This window comes from Phocoena sinus, chromosome 2, assembly GCF_008692025.1.
Source record: "Phocoena sinus isolate mPhoSin1 chromosome 2, mPhoSin1.pri, whole genome shotgun sequence".
Lineage (NCBI taxonomy): Eukaryota > Metazoa > Chordata > Mammalia > Artiodactyla > Phocoenidae > Phocoena > Phocoena sinus.
The window spans coordinates 64,804,398-64,822,561 of NC_045764.1; the positions used below are offsets into that span (position 1 = coordinate 64,804,398).

Sequence of the window (18,164 nt, forward strand, 5' to 3'; positions counted from 1 at the left end):
TCAGGGAGTGCGCGGCCGTGCGGAGGGCCCTCATCTCCCAACCCGGAGTCAGCTGCCATGCCTGCCAGCTGCGTGGCCGCGCACTGCGGCAACACCACCACGTTCGGGAAGTCGCTGTTCCGCTTCCCCAAGGACCGGGCTGTGCGGCTGCTGTGGGACCGCTTTGTGCGGGGCCGCCGCGCCGACTGGTACGAGGGCAACGACAGGTCGGTCATCTGCTCCGACCACTTTGCTTCCGCCTGTTTTGACGTCTCCTCGGTTATCCAGAAGAACCTGCGCTTCTCCCAGCGCCTGAGGCTTGTGGCGGGCGCCGTGGCCACCCTGCACCGGGTGTCCTCCCCGGCATCTAAGGGGCAAGAAGAGGGAGACGGAGCGGGCGGCCCCGAGAAGGGAGGAGAGCCCCAGGCAGTCAGGCAGCCCGAGGCTGCCCCGGGGCCAGCCTGCTGTACACTCCTCCGGGCCAGGTAGAGGGCTGCGGTTTCACAGGTAAAGGGCCACCCAGGAGTCCCCCGAGGGTCGTTGGAGGACCCTGGGTCTGTGGCTAGGCTCCTCCACTTAGTGTCGTCTTGGGAAAGTCACCTCACCTCGAAGGTTTCTGTTTACTCAGTGATCTCCAAGAGCCTGTTTAGCATTAACACTCTGGAATTATAGTTTCTTCTACCTCCTCTTCCCCAAAACACACTCATTCTCTCTCTGTCTCTGTCTCTCTCTCTCGTTCTTCAGATTATAGTCGCCTTCACTCTCCGCTCCTGAGTTTTTAAATAGAAAGTGTTTAATTTGAGAAAATCTCAAGGAATGGGGTGCTTGAAACTTTCTGCATACCGTATTACATAAGCTTGAGGAATTATCAATTATACTATCAAAATGGCGGGGGAAGGGGGATACGAGATGCTGATGAAGATGGGGCTTGCTGATAAACGATCCCTTCCCACTTCTAAACTACCTCTTGACCGACTGCCTTTAAATTAAATCGTTCCAATGAGCTGAATTTTCCTATCTTGCTCTCTTCTGCGTACTTCCTCGATACTCATAAGCATCGATTACACTTATTTTGCATCTGGTCACTACTGCCTTCTTGCCCACTTCCCATCTTAAAGAAGACTTCCCAGTCTTTGAGTTAGTCAAACTTCAGCCGTATCACCATAACATAGATTAAATTATGACTCTTAATTGGATCTAAAATGTGTTCAGTTTTAGAGATAGGAAGAATTCACCAAGAAGTCAGGTGACTTGTAACTGACATTTTGGCTTTTAATATATAGAGGTATTCGTTGAATTTTAGAGCTGAAGGAAACCTAAGTTCTCATCTAGTTCAGACTCAATATTTATGCACAAGAAAGCCAGTCCAGGAGGTGAATTTCCTCAAGAGCCTTTTCTCTAGGTCTAATTGCCAGACAGAAACTCTTCTGCCATACCAACCTGCTTCCTACATTGGGGTGGATGCTTAAGACCCTTTAATGACACCCTGCAATTGTTAGGATGAAGAATAATATTATTAACACAACCTACAAGTCTCTGCATGCTATTTACCCCTGCCTGCCACACCAATCCTATCCCAGTCCACCGTCCTTGTTGCTCACTGTGTACCAGTCATGCTGATCTTCTCAATTTTTGAACATACTATATTCTTTCCTACCAATAAGCCTTTTCTCCATTATTTCATGTACTGCCCTGGAATTATGCCCCTGCCATTTCCCATCATCATCAATTGAGTCCTTTTACTTTAAAAATATGCTCAAACATCCTTCCCTTTTGCTTCCCTAATTATATATTCTCATTCTTCATACACTTCATTAGCACATATACTTCAGTTGCACTCATCACAGTTGTCATGAAATAATTGTATAATTTCCTTAATGTTTTTCCTCACATTAGAATGTAAGCTTTGTGAGAGTAGGGATCTTATCTGATTTGTTCACTATTGTATTGCCAGCAACTAGAACAATATTTTGCAAATTTAAGGAATTCAATAAATATTTGTGGAATGAATATGTGACTATGAGAGCAGTTTTTTTTAGTACAATAGAATTTCAGTTCTCTGCCAGTTTCCCTTCTCACCAAGCTGTATACCAGTCAAGACATCTGCCTCTTCCTTGAACCATCTATCCACCATCATTGCCTAGCCAACCTTTACCCAAGCCCATATATGTACATCTCTATATAGATATATATAAATATGTAGTAAAAGAGGTAAATATTAAACATGTGCCACACACACCCTTACACCATTTCTCTTACTCATAATTTTATCATCTAATCAAAAATTGCGAGAAGAAAAGCCAGGCTAATAAAACAACCAAAGATCTTATAATACAACAAAGGCTAACTATTGAGAAATCTAGAATAGATACCAACTCTGTTTTCCAATTAGTAAATATATCCAGCCAACACTTCTGACAATCCATATTACATTAATATACATGCTGAGTTATTAGGAAACTATGTGTAGGTTTTAATAATAGTACTTTATGTAAAGTTTAAAAAGTTTATTTAGACTTGAGAGCAATAAATTTTTAGCCGGTCTGGATTGAGAACCCCAATAGCATCTCTAAGAAAGTTTACTTGTGCCACCTTTCACTCCTTGCCCGACTCACTGTTTTTCTTTCCAAGACCAACTGACTAAACAGCAAATTTCCAGTCACTCTACAATATTTATTGAGGAGCTATTGTAAACACTGTTTTGGGTGTTTTGTGCTATAGGTAGAGAAATAGAAGTATGAATGTAGCCTATCTTTAGGGAGCTTGAGGAAAGATTAGGGGCCACCTCCAAGGAAAAAAGGGGGTTCTGATGAGCACCATACACTGATATTTTGTTTCATATAGCTAGAATTATTGTCTCTCCGTAACTGTTCATTTTGCATCCTTGTTTTTCTAACCCAACTGTATTTTTTAAACTTTAATTCAAATATAGCAAAATACAGGAAAGTGCTTAAATCATTAAATAATCAGAAACTGAACATGTGTAACTACTATAGGTCAAAGAATTAGAACATTACTAGCAACTCAAGAGCCCAAGCCTAGCTCCTCCATCCTCAAGGCAACCAAGTTTACTTTCTTTTGAATTTGATGTAAGTAGAATTGTACTGTAGGCATTTCTTGCATCTGGCCTTTTTGTTCAACATTATATTTGTAAGATTCATCCATATTGTTGCATATAGCAGTAATACGTTTGCATTACTGTATAGCAGTTTATTGTACGAATATACCAAACAATTTTTTTATCTCTTCTGTTGTTGGACATTTGGGTTGTTATCATTTTGGGGCTATTAGAAGTAATCCTTGTAAACATCCTTCTACATGTCTTTTTCATATGTGCACACGTTTCTGATGATATATACCTAGAATTTCTGGGACATGGTATTATATTAAACTTCAGTAAATAATACCAGATAATCTTCTAAAATAGTTGTACTAATTTACACTACTAGAAGCATAATCAGAGTTTACGTTGTTTCACATTCTTGCCTACACTTGGATTGTCGGTCTTTTACATTGAGTTTTTTGAAGGGTGTGTAATGGTGGTTTACTTTGCTTTCTCATTTCATAAATGACATTAGTAAGGGAACAACTTTTCAAATGTTAATTGAACATTTGGATAGCCTCTTTGGCGATATTCCGATTTTTCTGTTGGATTGTCTTTTTCTTGTTGATATAGAGTTCTTAATAAATTCTGTCTTCAAGTCCTTTGTCAGTTAAATATGCTTTAACTACCTTCTCCTCTTCACTCTTAATAGTGTCTTTTGATGTACTGAGCTTGAGCTTTCCTTTTTTTTTTTTTTTTTTCCTGTGTACTTAGTTCTTAATTTCAATGTAGGCCAACCTAACCATCTTTTTCTGTATACTTAATGCTTAAAGCATGCTACTTTGCTGTTTTCCATAAACTTACTGTTTTTAGTCTTTACATTTATATCTACAACCTATTCAGAATTGATTTTTGTGTATGAAGTGGAGTTTGTTTCATTCTTTCCTCATATAGATACCCAATTGACTCAGCATCTTTTATTGAAAAGGCTAGCATTTCCTAATTGTCCTGCAGTGTCAACTGTGTCATAAATCAAGTTTTCATATACATATTAGTCTGTTTCGACATTTTAAAATTCTGTTGCATTTATGTTTGCCTATCTTTCCACCATTATCACAGTACTTTACTATAGCTTATGTTAAGAATTAATATCCAGTTGGCATATTTTTCTGACAAATGCTTATTTTCAATGATTGTGTTTTATGGTATTAGTTTAAATGTACTTGCTAAAATTCTTTATGAGACCTTAATCTGAACCAAAGTTGAGGTAATCAAGTAGTTTTACTTTATATGGAAGTTACTATTGAAATAAAAAATCACAGAGCAGAAGAAATAAAGCACATGGTCATTGTACAGCCCCCCCCCCCAAAAAAGTTAATATCCAGTTGATTAATTCCTCTTACCTTGTTCATCTTCATGGATGTCTTGGTTATTTTGGGCTCTTTAAATTTCCATATATATTTTAGGATTGGTTCATCAATTTCCACAAATTATCTGTTGGGATTTTGACTGAGAGTGCGTTGAATTTTTAAATGAATGTAGGGAGAAAGAGCATATTGACATTACTGATTCTTCCAATCCATGAACATAATGTATCCCTCTATTTATTTGGGTTTTTACATTTCTCTTAAAAACATTATGGCATTCTATGTAGAGGTCTTGTACATATCTCATTAGATTTGTTCCTATTTGATTTTGCTATTATAAATAGTATTATCTAAAATTTTATTTTCTATAAATGTATGTGGATAAATTGATTTTTGTTGACCTTGTAACCAGAAACCTTGTTAAACTCATTTATTAATTCTGGTAATTTGCAGATACTTTTGGACTTTCTACATGTATAAAAAATATATGCATATAGTTTTTGATGTTTATGCTTTTGTTTCTTATTCTTCCTATTGCACTAGCTAGAACCTCCAGTACAGCGGGGGAAATGGAAGTGATGGGGAATCCTTTTCTCATTCCTATTTTTCAAAGGAAAAGTCATTAATATTTCACCATTTGATATGATTTTTGCTATAGTTCTTTTGGTAGCTGCTCTTACCATAAAAAGAAATGTTCCCCTCTATTCCAAGTTTTGGCTACAGATTTAAATCATAAATGATGTTGAATTTTTTCAAATGCTTTTTCTGAACCTATTAATGATCACATATTTTGCTTATTATTCTGTTAATGTCATGAACTTTATTGCCTGTTTTTGACATATAGAGTCAAACTTGCATAGCTGAAGCAAACCCAATTTGCCCAAGGTGTATTATTCCTTTAGGTATTGTTTAATTTGATTTGTTAACATTCTATTTACAATTTTTGCATATGTGTTCATAGGCAAAATTGGTCTATACCTGTTCTTTCTTGAAATGCCTTTTTCATGTTTTGGTTTCAAGATTATGCTGACCAATTTGGAGTTGTCCCCTCTTTCCTCATTCTCTGGAAAAGTTTATATAAATTGGCATTATATGTCCACTAATAAATTTGATATTAATATTTTGTGGAATTCACTGAAAAAGACACCTAGTCCTGGAGTTTTCCTTATGAGAAGATTTTTTAATGATGGATTCAATTTCTTTAATAGTTATGGGGTTATTCAGAGTTTTTCTGTTTCTATATCCATTTTGATAAGTTGTATTTTTCGAAAAATTTGTCAGTTCAATCTAAGTTTTTAAACATATTGACACAAAAGTGTTCATGATACTCTGTCTTTTAAAATTCTTTATGATCTGTTAGTAATTTTTGCTTTTTCATTCTTTTTATCAATTTTTATTAGTCTTTTCAAAGAGTGAACTCTGCCTTTTGATCTTCTCTCTGATATTATTTTCTTTTTATTTCTATTATTATTTCTTCCCCTCAAATTATTTTGTTCAGCTTTGATTTTTAATTGATACACTAGATTTATACATTACTGAGCTAAAATGATTAACATAGACCTTTTCCTATATGTTTTCACATTAAATAAACTTGTTAAAATGTGAAAACTTCACTTAAACACTAGGATATCTTTACATATTCAGATGTATTTCAAACAAAGGAGACCTTAAGGATAACTAACTTGCTTATGTGAAGACAAAATATTGGATTACCAAATATTTCAAATTTTGCCCAGCTGCTTACATTTTTTAACAGACTTCTAGTATTCTTTTTTTTTTTTTTTTGTGGTACGCGGGCCTTTCACTGTTGTGGCCTCTCCCGTTGTGGAGCACAGGCTCCGGACGCGCAGGCTCAGCGGCCATGGCTCACGGGCCCAGCCGTTCCGCGGCATGTGGGATCTTCCCGGACCAGGACACAAACCCGTGTCCCCTGCATCGGCAGGCGGACTCTCAACCACTGCGCCACCAGGGAAGCCCCTAGTATACTTTTTAATTGAAGTATAATTGACTTACAATATTATATTAGTTTTAGGTGTAGAACATAGTCGATATTTTTATAGATTAGACTCCATACAAAGTTATTATGAAGTATTGGCTGTATTGCCTGTGCTGTACATTACATCCTTGTATCTTATTTATTTATTTATTTATTTTTGAATTTTATTTTATTTGTTTTTTTTACGGCAGGTTCTTATTAGTCATTCATTTTATACACATCAGTGTATACATGTCAATCCCAATCTCCCAATTCATCACACCACCACCACCACCACCCACGGCTTTCCCCCCTTGGTGTCCATATGTTTGTTCTCTACATCTGTGTCTCTATTTCTGCCCTGCCAACTGGTTTATCTGTTCCACATATATGCATATATATCCACATATATTTGTTTTTCTCTTTCTGACTTACTTCACTCTGTATGACAGTCTCTAGATCCATCCACGTCTCTACAAATGACCCAATTTCATTCCTTTTTATGGCTGACTAATATTCCATTGTATATATGTACCACATCTTCTTTATCCATTTGATGGGCATTTAGGTTGTTTCTGTGACCTGGCTATTGTAAATAGTGCTGCAGTGAACCCTGGCATGCATATATCTTTTTGAATTATAGTTTTCTCTGGGTTTATGCCCAGTAGTGGGATTGCTGGGTCATATGTTAATTCTATTTTTAGTTTTTTAAGGAACCTCCATACTGTTCTCCATAGTGGCTGTATCAATTTACATTCCCACCAACAGTACAAGAGGGTTCCATTCTCCCCACACCCTCTCCAGCATTTATTGTTTGTAGATTTTCTGATGATGCCCATTCTAACTGGTGTGAGGTGATACCTCATTGCAGTTTTGATTTGCATTTCTCTAATAATTAGTGACATTGAGCAGCTTTTCGTGTGCCTCTTGGCCATCTGTAGGTCTTCTTTGGAGAAATGTCTATTTAGGTCTTCTGCCCATTTTTCGATTGAATTGTTTGTTTTTTTAATATTGAGCTGCATGAGCTGTTTATATATTTTTGAGATTAATTCTTTATCCATGATTCATTTGCAAATATTTTCTCCCATTCTGAGGGTTGTCTTTTCGTCTTTATAGTTTGCTTTGCTGTGCAGAAGCAAAAGTTTTATTAGGTCCCATTTGTTTATTTTTATTTCTATTACTCTAGGAGGTGGATCAAAAAAGATCTTGCAAAAAAAAAGATCTTGCTGTGATTTATGTCAGAGTGTTCATCCCATGTTTTCCTCTAAGAGTTTTATAGTGTCCAGTCTTACATTTAGGTCTTTAATCCATTTGGAGTTTATTTTTGTATATGGTGTTAGGGAGTGTTGTAATTTCATTCTTTTACATGTACCTGTCCAGTTTTCCCAGCACCATGTACTGAAGAGAATGTCTTTTCTCCATTGTATGTCCTTGCCTCCTCTGTCATAGATTAGTTGACCATAGGTGCATGGGTTTATCTCTGGGCTGTCTATCCTGTTCCACTCATCTATATTTCTGTTTTTGTGCCAGTACCATATTGTCTTCATTACTGTAGCTTTGTAGAATAGTCTGAAGTCAGGGAGTCTGATTCCTCCAGCTCAGTTTCTTTCCCTCAAGACTGCTTTGCCTATTTGGGATCTTTTGTGTCTCCATACAAATTTTAAGATTTTTCGTTCTAGTTCTGTAAAAAATGCCATTGGTAATTTGATAGGGGTTGCATTGAATCTGTAGATTGCTTTGGGTAGTATAGTCATTTTCACAATATTGATTCTTCCAATCCAAGAACATGGTATATCTCTCCGTCTGTTGGTATCATCTTTAATTTCTTTCATCAGGGTCTATAGTTTTCTGCATACAGGTCTTTTGTCTCCCTGGGTAGGTTTATTCCTAGGTATTTTATTCTTTTTGTTGCAATGGTAAATGGGAGTGTTTCCTTCATTTCTCTTTCAGATTTTTCATCATTAGTGTATAGGAATGTAAGAGATTTCTGTGCATTAATTCTGTATCCTGCAACTTTACCAAATTCATTGATTAGCTCTAGTAGTTTTCTGGTGGCATCTTTAGGATTCTCTATGTATAGTGTCATGTCATCTGCAAACAGTGACAGTTTTACTTCTTCTTTTCCAATTTGTATTCCTTTTATTTCTTTCTCTTCTCTGATTGCCATAGCTAGAACTTCCAAAACTATGTTGAATAATAGTGGTGAAAATGGACATCCTTGTCTTGTTCCTGAGTTTAGAGAAAATGCTTTCAGGTTTTCACCATTGAGAATGATGTTTGCTGTGGGTTTGTCGTATATGGCCTTTATTACGTTGAGGTAGGTTTCCTCTATGCCCACTTTCTGGAGAGTTTTTATCATAAATGAGTGTTGAATTTTGTCAAAAGCTTTCTCTGCTTCTATTGAGATGATCATATGGTTTTTCTTCTTCAATTTGTTAATATGGTGTATCACATTGATTGAATTGCGTATATTGAAGAATCCTTGCATCCCTGGGCTAAATCCCACTTGATCATGGTGTATGATCCTTTTAATGTATTGTTGGATTCTGTTTGCTAGTATTTTGTTGAGGATTTTTGCATCTATCTTCATCAGTGATATTGGTCTGTAATTTTCTTTTTTTGTAGTATCTTTGTCTGGTTTTGGTATCAGGGTGATGGTGGCCTCATAGAATGAGTTTTGGAGTGTTCCTTCCTCTGCAATTTTCTGGAAGCGTTTGAGAAGGATGGGTGTTAACTCTTCTCTAAGTGTTTGGTAGAATTCACCTATGAAGCCATCTGGTCCTGGACTTTGTTTTTTTTTTAAAATAAATTTATTTATTTATTTATTTTGGCTGTGTTGGGTCTTCATTGCTGCACGCGGGCTTTCTCTAGTTGCGGCGAGCGGGGGCTACTCTTCGTTGCTGTGTGCAGGCTTCTTATTGTGGTGGCTTCTCTTGTTGCAGAGCACAGACTCTAGGCACGCGGGCTTCAGTAGTTGTGGCACGTGTGCTCAATAGTTGTGGTTCACAGGCTCTAGAGCACAGGCTCAGTAGTTGTGGCGCATGGGCTTAGTTGCTCTGCAGCATGTGGGATCTTCCTGGACCAGGGATTGAACCCATGTTCCCAGCATTGGCAGGTGGATTCTTAACCACTGCACCACCAGGGAAGCCCAGTGTTGCTAATTTATTGATATGGTTATGTTTACTAAAAAAATTAAAAGCAGTTAAACTTTTAAAACTGATTATCGTGTGTAATCCTCTGGGTTGTTCTTTCAGAGTTATTTTCATATTGGCCCCTTGCTCTTTATTTCATTGTCCTCCTCATAAGTCTTCATGATCTCAGCCTCTGTAGTCCAGCAGCATAGCTTCAGTGTCTCTGTTCCCATTCTAGTTCATCCTGACTGGACTTTGTTTGTTGGAAGATTTTTAATCACAGTTTCAATTTCACTACTTGTGATTCGTCTGTTCATATTTTCTATTTCTTCCCGGCTCAGTCTTGGAAGCTTATAGCTTTCTAAGAATTTGTCCATTTCTTCCAGGTTGTCCATTTTATTGGCATAGAGTTACTTGTAGTAGTCTCTTAGGATGCTTTGTATTTCTGCAGTGTCTGTTGTAAATTCTCCTTTTTCATTTCTAATTTTATTGATTTGAGTCCTCTCCCTCTTTTTCTTGATGAATCTGGCTAATGGTTTATCAATTTTGTTCTTCTTCTCAAAGAACCAGCTTGTAGTTTTATTGATCTTTGCTATTGTTTTCTTTGTTTCTATTTCATTTATTTCTTCTCTGATCTTTATGATTTCTTTCCTTCTGCTAACTTTGGGTTTTGTTTGTTCTTCTTTCTCTAGTTGCTTCAGGTGTAAGGTTAGATTATTTATTTGAGATTTTTCTTATTTCTTGAGGTAGGCTCATATAGCTATGAACTTGCCTCTTCGAACTGCTTTTGCCACATCCCATAGGTTTTGAAACATCGTGTTTTCATTGTCATTTGTCTCTAGCTATTTTTTGATTTCTCTTTGATTTCTTCAGTGATCTCTTGTTTATTTAGTAACGTATTGTTTAGCCTCCATGTGTTTGTGTTTTTTACGTTTTTTCCCCTGTAATTGATTTCTAATCCCATAGCGTTGCGGTCAGAAAAGATGCTTGATATGATTTTAATTTTCTTAAATTTACTGAGGCTTGATTTGTGACCCAAGTTGTGATCTGTCCTGGAGAATGTTCCATGCGCACTTGAGACGAAAGTGTAATCTGCTGTTTTTGGATGGAATGTCCTATAAATATCAATTAAATCTATCTGGTCTATTGTGTCATTTAACGCTTGTTTTTCCTTATTAATTTTCTGTTTGGATGATCTGTCCATTGGTGTAAGTGAGGTGTTAAAGTCCCCCACTATTATTGTGTTGCTGTCGATTTCCTCTTTTATAGCTGTTAGCAGTTGCCTTATGTATTGAGGTGTTCCTGTGTTGGGTGCATATATATTTATAATTGTTATATCTTTTCTTGGATTGATCCCTTGATCATTATGTAGGGTCCTTCCTTGTCTCTTGTAACACTTTTTATTTTAAAGTCTATTTTATCTGATATGAGTATTGCTACTCCAGCTTTCTTTTGATTTCCATTTGCATGGAATATCTTTTTCCATCCCCTCACTTTCAGTCTGTATGTGTCCCTAGGTCTGAAGTGGGTCTCTTGTAGACAGCATATATATGGGTCTTGTTTTTGTATCCATTCAGTGAGCCTGTATCTTTTGGTTGGAGCATTTAATCCATTCACATTTAAGGTAATTATCAATATGTATGTTCTTATTAACATTTTCTTAATTGTTTTGGTTTTTTTTTTTTTTGCGGTATGCAAGCCTCTCACTGCTGTGGCCTCTCCCATTGCGGAGCACAGGCTCCGGACGTGCAGGCCCAGTGGCCATGGCTCACGGGCCCAGCCGCTCCGCAGCGTGTAAGATCTTCCTGGAACAGGGCACAAACCTGTGTCCCCTACGTCGGCAGGCGGACTCTTAACCACTGCACCACCAGGGAAGCCCTTGGGTTTGTTTTTGTAGGTCCTTTTCTTCTCTTGTGTTTCCCACTTAGAGAAGTTCCTTTAGCATTTGTTGTAGAGCTGGTTTGGTGGTGCTGAAATCTCTTAGCTTTTGCTTGTCTGTAAAGCTTTTGATTTCTCCATCGAATCTGACTGAGATCCTTGCCAGGTAGAGTAATCTTGGTTGTAAGTTCTTCCCTTTCATCACTTTAAATATGTCATGCCACTCCCTTCTGGCTTGTAGAGTTTATGCTGAGAAATCAGCTGTTCATCTTATGGGAGTTCCCTTGTATGTTATTTGTCATTTTTCCCTTTCTGTTTTCAATAACTTTTCTTTGTCTTAAATTTTTGCCAATTTGATTACTATGTGTCTCAGCATGTTTCTCCTTGGGTTTATCCTGTATGGGACTCACTGTGCTTCCTGGACTTGGGTGGCTATTTCCTTTCCCGTGTTAGGGAAGTTTTCAACTATAATCTCTTCAGATATTTTCTCGGGTCTATTCTCTCTCTCTTCTCCTTCTGGGACCCCTATAATGCGAATGTTGTTGCATTTAATGTTGTCCCAGAGGTCTCTTAGGCTGTCTTCATTTCTTTTCATTCTTTTTTCTTTATTCTCTTTCACAGCAGTGAATTCCACCATGCTGTCTTCCAGGTCACTTATCCGTTCTTCTGCCTCAGTTATTCTGCTATTGATTCCTTCTAGTGTAATTTTCATTTCAATTATTGTGTTGTTCATCTCTGTTTGTTTGTTCTTTAATTCTTCCAGATCTTTGTTAAACATTTCTTGCACCTTCTCGATCTTTGCCTCCATTCTTTTTCTAAGGTCCTGGATCATCTTTACTATCATTATTCTGAATTCTTTTTCTGGAAGGTTGCCTATCTCCACTTCATTTAGTTGTTTTTCTGGGGTTTTATCTTGTTCTTTCATCTGGTACCTAGCCCTCTGCCTTTTCATCTTGTCTATCTTTCTGTGAATGTGATTTTTGTTCCACAGGCTGCAGGATTGTAGTTCTTCTTGCTTCTGCTGTCTGCCCTCTTTATCTTATTTATGTTATTCCCAATAGTTTGTACCTCTTAATCCCCTTTCCCTATTTTGCCCCTCCCTCCACCTCTCTCCCCACTGGTAACTACTAGTCTGCTCTCTGTATCTGTGAGTCTGTTTCAGTTTTGTTATATTCCTTCATTTGTTTTATTTTTAGGCTCCACATACAAATGAAAATATACAGTATTTGTCTTTCTCTGTCTGACTTATTTCCCTAAGAATAATACCCTCAGGGTCATTCATGTTGTTTCAAATGGCAAGATTTTATTCTTTTTTATGGCTGAGTAATGTTATATATTTATATGCCACATCTTCCTTATCCGTTCTTCTGTTGATGGACCCTTAGGTTGCTTCCATGTCTTAGCTATTTTAAATAATGCTGCTATGAACATTGAGCTGCATATTAAAAGATTTCCAGTATTTTTTTTTTAATTTTTTAAGGTTTTATTTTTTTAGAAAAGTTTTAGGTTCACAGCAAAATTGAGGGGAAGATGGATTACCCAATTACCCCCTGCGCCCACACATGCATAGCCTTCTCCATTATCAACATCCCCCACCAGAGTGGTACATTTGTTACAACTGATGAGCCTACACTGACACATCGTTATAACTCAAAGCCCATCGTCGTTTACATTACAGTTCACTCTCTCATCTCTCTACTTTTTCAATTTTTATTTACCATTCTTTCTTTAACTTCTTGAGTATTAAATTGGATCATTGATTTCCAGAATTTTCATAGTGAATGGCAGATGGGACAGCTATGTTTGATATACTTATTTCCCAAATGTAGAATTCAGTAGAGTTTATTGTTTGAGGGAACACTCCTGAAATGAAGATACGTTAGAAATATCTTGTGAAATAATTTTTTGAATGGTGTTAAAATTGCAGTCTAAATTAAGACTAATTAATTTTTTCTATACTATTATGTACATTTAAGACTATAAATGCCCTTCTAAGTGTGACATTAACTGAATCCCACAAGTTTTAGATTTTGAATATTTTTATTTTTATTTAGTGTAAAATATCTTCTAATTTCCACTGTAATTTTATCATGGGTTACTTAGAAGTGTATTTAAAAATTTCCAAAGATGCAGGTATTTTGTAGTTATATTTTTGTTATAGACTTCTAGGTCAGTTACACTGTGGCCAGAGAATATACAGCATATGGATTTTTTTTTTTGGCGGTACGCAGGCCTCTCACTGTTGTGGCCTCTCCCGTTGCGGAGCACAGGCTCCGGACGCGCAGGCTCAGCAGCCATGGCTCACGTGTCCAGCCGCTCCGCGGCATGTGGGATCCTCCTGGACCGGGTCACGAACCTGTGTCCCCTGCATCGGCAGGCAGACTCTCAACCACTGCACCACCAGGGAAGCCCCAGCATATGGATTTATTTTGAAATTTATTGAAATTGTATTAGGCCTAACGTAGGTTAGTTTTTATAAATGTTCCATGTGTACTTGAGGTGAATGTGTGTTCTGCAGTTGGATACAATTCTCCATATATGTCTATTAATCATGTTGTTTAAATTTCTTATATCCCTATGGAATCTTTGCCTGCCTATTAGTTACTGAGAGAGGTGTGTTAAAAATCTTCCACCTTGGTTTTTAATTTACATATTTAGTCTTCTAACAATTTTTGTGTTATATATTTTGAAGCTGTGTTATTATATAGCACCAATATAGCAGCACCAGCTTTCTGTAGGTTAGTGTTAGCGTATTAGATCTTTTTTACACCCTTTTATTTCAATCTTTGTGTTTCCTTAAAAGTTTAAGCCTTACTGTGTCTTATGGTTGCCCCTTTGAAGACAATGTATCTTTTTTTCCTCTGGCTCCTAAGTTTTTCTCATTGTTTTCCAGTTTTACTGTAATATGCAAAGATATGGTTTCCTTTGTATTTTAGTGAATACATTTAGTACTTTTGTAAAACCATGTCTTAATGCCTTGTATTCATTTTGGTAAATTCTCAGATGTTATTTGTTCAAATATTGTTTATGTCCCATTTTCTTTCTTTTCCTTTGGGACTACAACTGATATTATATATTATGCTTTTTCATCTTTTCTGCTATACCTCTTATGACCTTTTCTATAGCCTTCATCCTTTGGTCTTTCTCTGCCTCATTCTAAACATTTTCTTTTGCTTCATGTTCTAGTTGATTAATACATATCTGGGAATTCTGTTTCTTAAATTTTTAATATAAAGAAGTAATCGTGTATGTACACAAAAATTTTTGTTCAAAGATGTCTAATATTATGGATTGTTTTAATAAATTACAGTATATCTGTACAATAGATTGTATGCAGCCATAAAAATTATATGTAGAATATTTAATAACATAGAAACATGATGTATTAAAGAGGAAAACAAGATTATAAAACATATGTTCCCAATTTTAAAAAATACATAGAAAAAGACAAAACTGATACCAAAATATGAAGTTGTTAGCTATGAATGATGGGATTACGGCTAATTTTTTTTTTCTTTTTGCTTCTCTGTATGGTGCAAATTTTCCTCAGTGATCCAATGTATTACTGTTATAAAAGGAACAAAAGTTATTTTTTAAAGCCTGAATAAATTCCTAAAACTCCATTTTATCAGGAGTACATCTGTTTTGTAAAGAAATATATACTTATTCTAGACCATTATAATGCTTCGCTTAAAAGTAGAAGTAGATTAGCTGTCAAAATTAATCATAACTATAAACACAAAGATAAAGGCTTCAATTTTTATTTAAATCCTCAAAAATATTAGGTGTAATTCTTCATGTTACAAAGGGACTCCACAAAAGTTTCTTCATAAAGTTTCTTTAACTTGGGCATTCATAGCCTGTGTTACAGCAACCAAGGATGCTTGCTAAAATTTTTTTTCAGTGGTCTAGGTAAAATTACAAAGTACTTTTTTTCATTTCTCTATCACTTACTTTTTCTTCCCACACACCCTCTTACATTTTCCAGATATCTTTTCTTAGCCTCTTCCACATAATTTCCAGGTACTCAGTCTTACATTACCTTCTGAATATCCAAATTCTCCTCCTTTCTACCTCTTACTTCTCCCATAAATCAAAATTTCCATTTCACGTTGTAACTTCTCTCAGGAAAGCATAAAAACATTAAAGCATATTATCTTAAATTATTTCTCTGTCATGTATAAAGGACTGATGATTAGGTTTTCTAGAACGATGCTACTGCTTTGCTATGATATACTTAATACAATTATAATCATTTAATACTAGTAGTATTATCTCTTCCAGCTGTTGATTTAGGGAAAATTCAGTGGGTTGTCAGCAAATAGCTTAATAGCATATAGATTTCTGCTTGACCACAATGCTTAGAAATAGACTTAGAAATAGTAAAGGACAGTATGGCAGACTGCTTAACTACTTGGACTATGGAGCCAGCTTGCCTGGGTTCAAATTCCAGCCTTCCTAATATGTGACCTTGAAAAGTATTTATACTCTTTCACTGTTTATAACTTTTAGGAGATAAAACCATATAAAGAAGGCCTTACCTTCAGTATAATTCTCTGATTTATGTTTTTAGATTGCACATGAAAATCAAGTTATACAAACACAAGTCCATGCTGGTAATCTATCTAATGATGTCACTTCAGTACCTACTCACTGTGAGGAAGGCCCAGTGCACAAAAGTACATAAATATCTCTGAAGAGACCCCCTCACTACAGTGTGGGTAAGTTTTGACTTTTCAGTTGATTGATCAATTGAATTGGACTTTTGTGTATGAAAAGCAAATTCTAACTCATAGGTAATTGTGTTTATTCTCCTTCAGGTATTCAGGCCAAAGTGCAAGTGTTTGGAACACGACTATGTAATGCAACTACTCAGACTGATGAATTGTGGTCTAGAACGTCCTCTCTCTTTGCCACTTACTCCAGTGACTCAGAAACAGATAAGGACTGGAATATCAAGAGTGAACAGAGTGATTTGTCTTACATAGCTGTACAGGTAAAAGAAGAGACCTGTTGCGCAACATCAAATGATTTGATGTGCTCTAGGTTTTCAAATCTTTGCTCACATAATTATCTCTTCGCTCTTGTAAATCTTTCACCTCAAGATAACTTGACAGTTGAGTATGCAGAATTTGCCTAGCTCTAAGGGAAAAATTTGCCCATCTGTCAGGATAATAAAGGTAGTCCTGCCCACACCTCCCCACCCCCCACTTTCACCTTTTTTTCTTTTTTCTTTTTATACTTTTGGTGCAAATCAAGTCATAAAACAAAATCACAGTAGCAGCATTGCCAGATCAAGATTAAGCATTGACTGTTTAAGCTTAGTTCAGAAGCAACGCTCATGTGGGACTTACTTGACACTCACGAGTTAGAATGTCACTGTTCTAAATAACTTGAAGGTGAAGAGCATAACTGAGCACAGCTAGGTCTGATACGACTAAATGATTTGAGGGTAGAGCCAGGACATTTATCCTTGATTATTATTTTCTATTATTTCTATTATTTTTTAGTCTGTGCAGTTGTAATACTATTACATCTATGAATCAGTCCCTGTGAGCATTTCTGGTGAAGCTATGTCATTTACAGAAAAATTTCAAAGGGAATCAATTTAAATAGAGATAGAATTTCATATCCTTAGATTACCTTTATAATGAAATCCGTTTGCATCAGTTCCTATTACATCAAATTAATTAGTTTGATTAATTTAGATAGAAGTTATTAACATCATGCAAAAAGAAGTATTACATTTCTAACATATCCCCATTTTAGAAATTAGGTTTTCCGCTACCAGTACCACTTTGGGAAATAAGCATGTGAAACTTAGCTGCCCCATCTGCCATTCACCAGGAAAATTTCTATGGCAGTTTTGTACCATGAAGTAATTTATTACAGTAGTTTCTGAGAAACTTATTATAACTCTGATCTTGTATTGAAAATAATAAAAATAAATGTCCATTTTACATCTCACATGTCCTGTTAGTTCTGCATGATTGGAAGAACTTACATGGATTTTATCCTCAAAGGTTTAAATAATACACCAAAGTGATTTTCTTCCAAGCTAATTTCATGTCTGACTTAATTTGAACAGTATAATTTTGATTAAAAAAACAATAAAATAAAGTATTAATAGAAGTTGTAAGCCTGAACAATGATTACGTAAACACATAGCATTATTATTATTATTATTGCTGGTTTGGCTTGAATTTAAGATAACTATTTGATGTTTTAAGAGAATGTTATGTTTTAAAATTAAGCGTATAAATCTTCTGGAACTAAATGTTATCGGGGGGGCGTGGGGGGTAACTGTTTTCCCTTGAGCTCTGAAACAGTGTATCTCCTTAATCCAAATCATAATGAATGTTATATGCCCATTCATCCCCAAATTTCACTGCCATGGGTTTACTTCATTTCTATATGTTAAACAACTTTGACATCCATAACAGCACTTTGTGTTCCTTTTTTACTAATAAGTTAATTTTATTTTTCCTATCAATTGAAAATTTAGATTTGGTTGGTTGATTCAGATGATTTTATAATGAATTGTGTAATGTTACACTGCCCTAAAGTAAAGTGAAATACTGGCTTTATTTTATTTTATCTATTTTTTTAACATGTCAATGCTTTTTTTCCAGTTTTATTGAGATATAATTGGCATATAGCACTGTATAAGTTTAAGGTGTAAAGCATAATGTTTGACATATATATCATGAAATGTTTACCACAGTAAGTTTAGTGACTATCCATCAGCTCTTATAGATATAAAATTAAAGAAATAGAAAAAAAGTTTTTCC

The 18,164-nt window shown here is 35.9% G+C and overlaps 1 protein-coding gene across 1 annotated transcript; it reads left to right on the plus strand.

The window, feature by feature from the left end:
* The first annotated feature begins 1 nt into the window (after window position 1).
* THAP10 (THAP domain containing 10) lies at window positions 2–18,124 on the plus strand. The gene is given in 3 exon segments (XM_032624013.1): window positions 2–486; window positions 15,947–16,094; window positions 16,194–18,124. Coding segments are annotated over 3 exon segments (897 nt in total). The 5' UTR covers window positions 2–57; the 3' UTR covers window positions 16,514–18,124.
* Window positions 18,125–18,164: the final 40 nt, after the last annotated feature.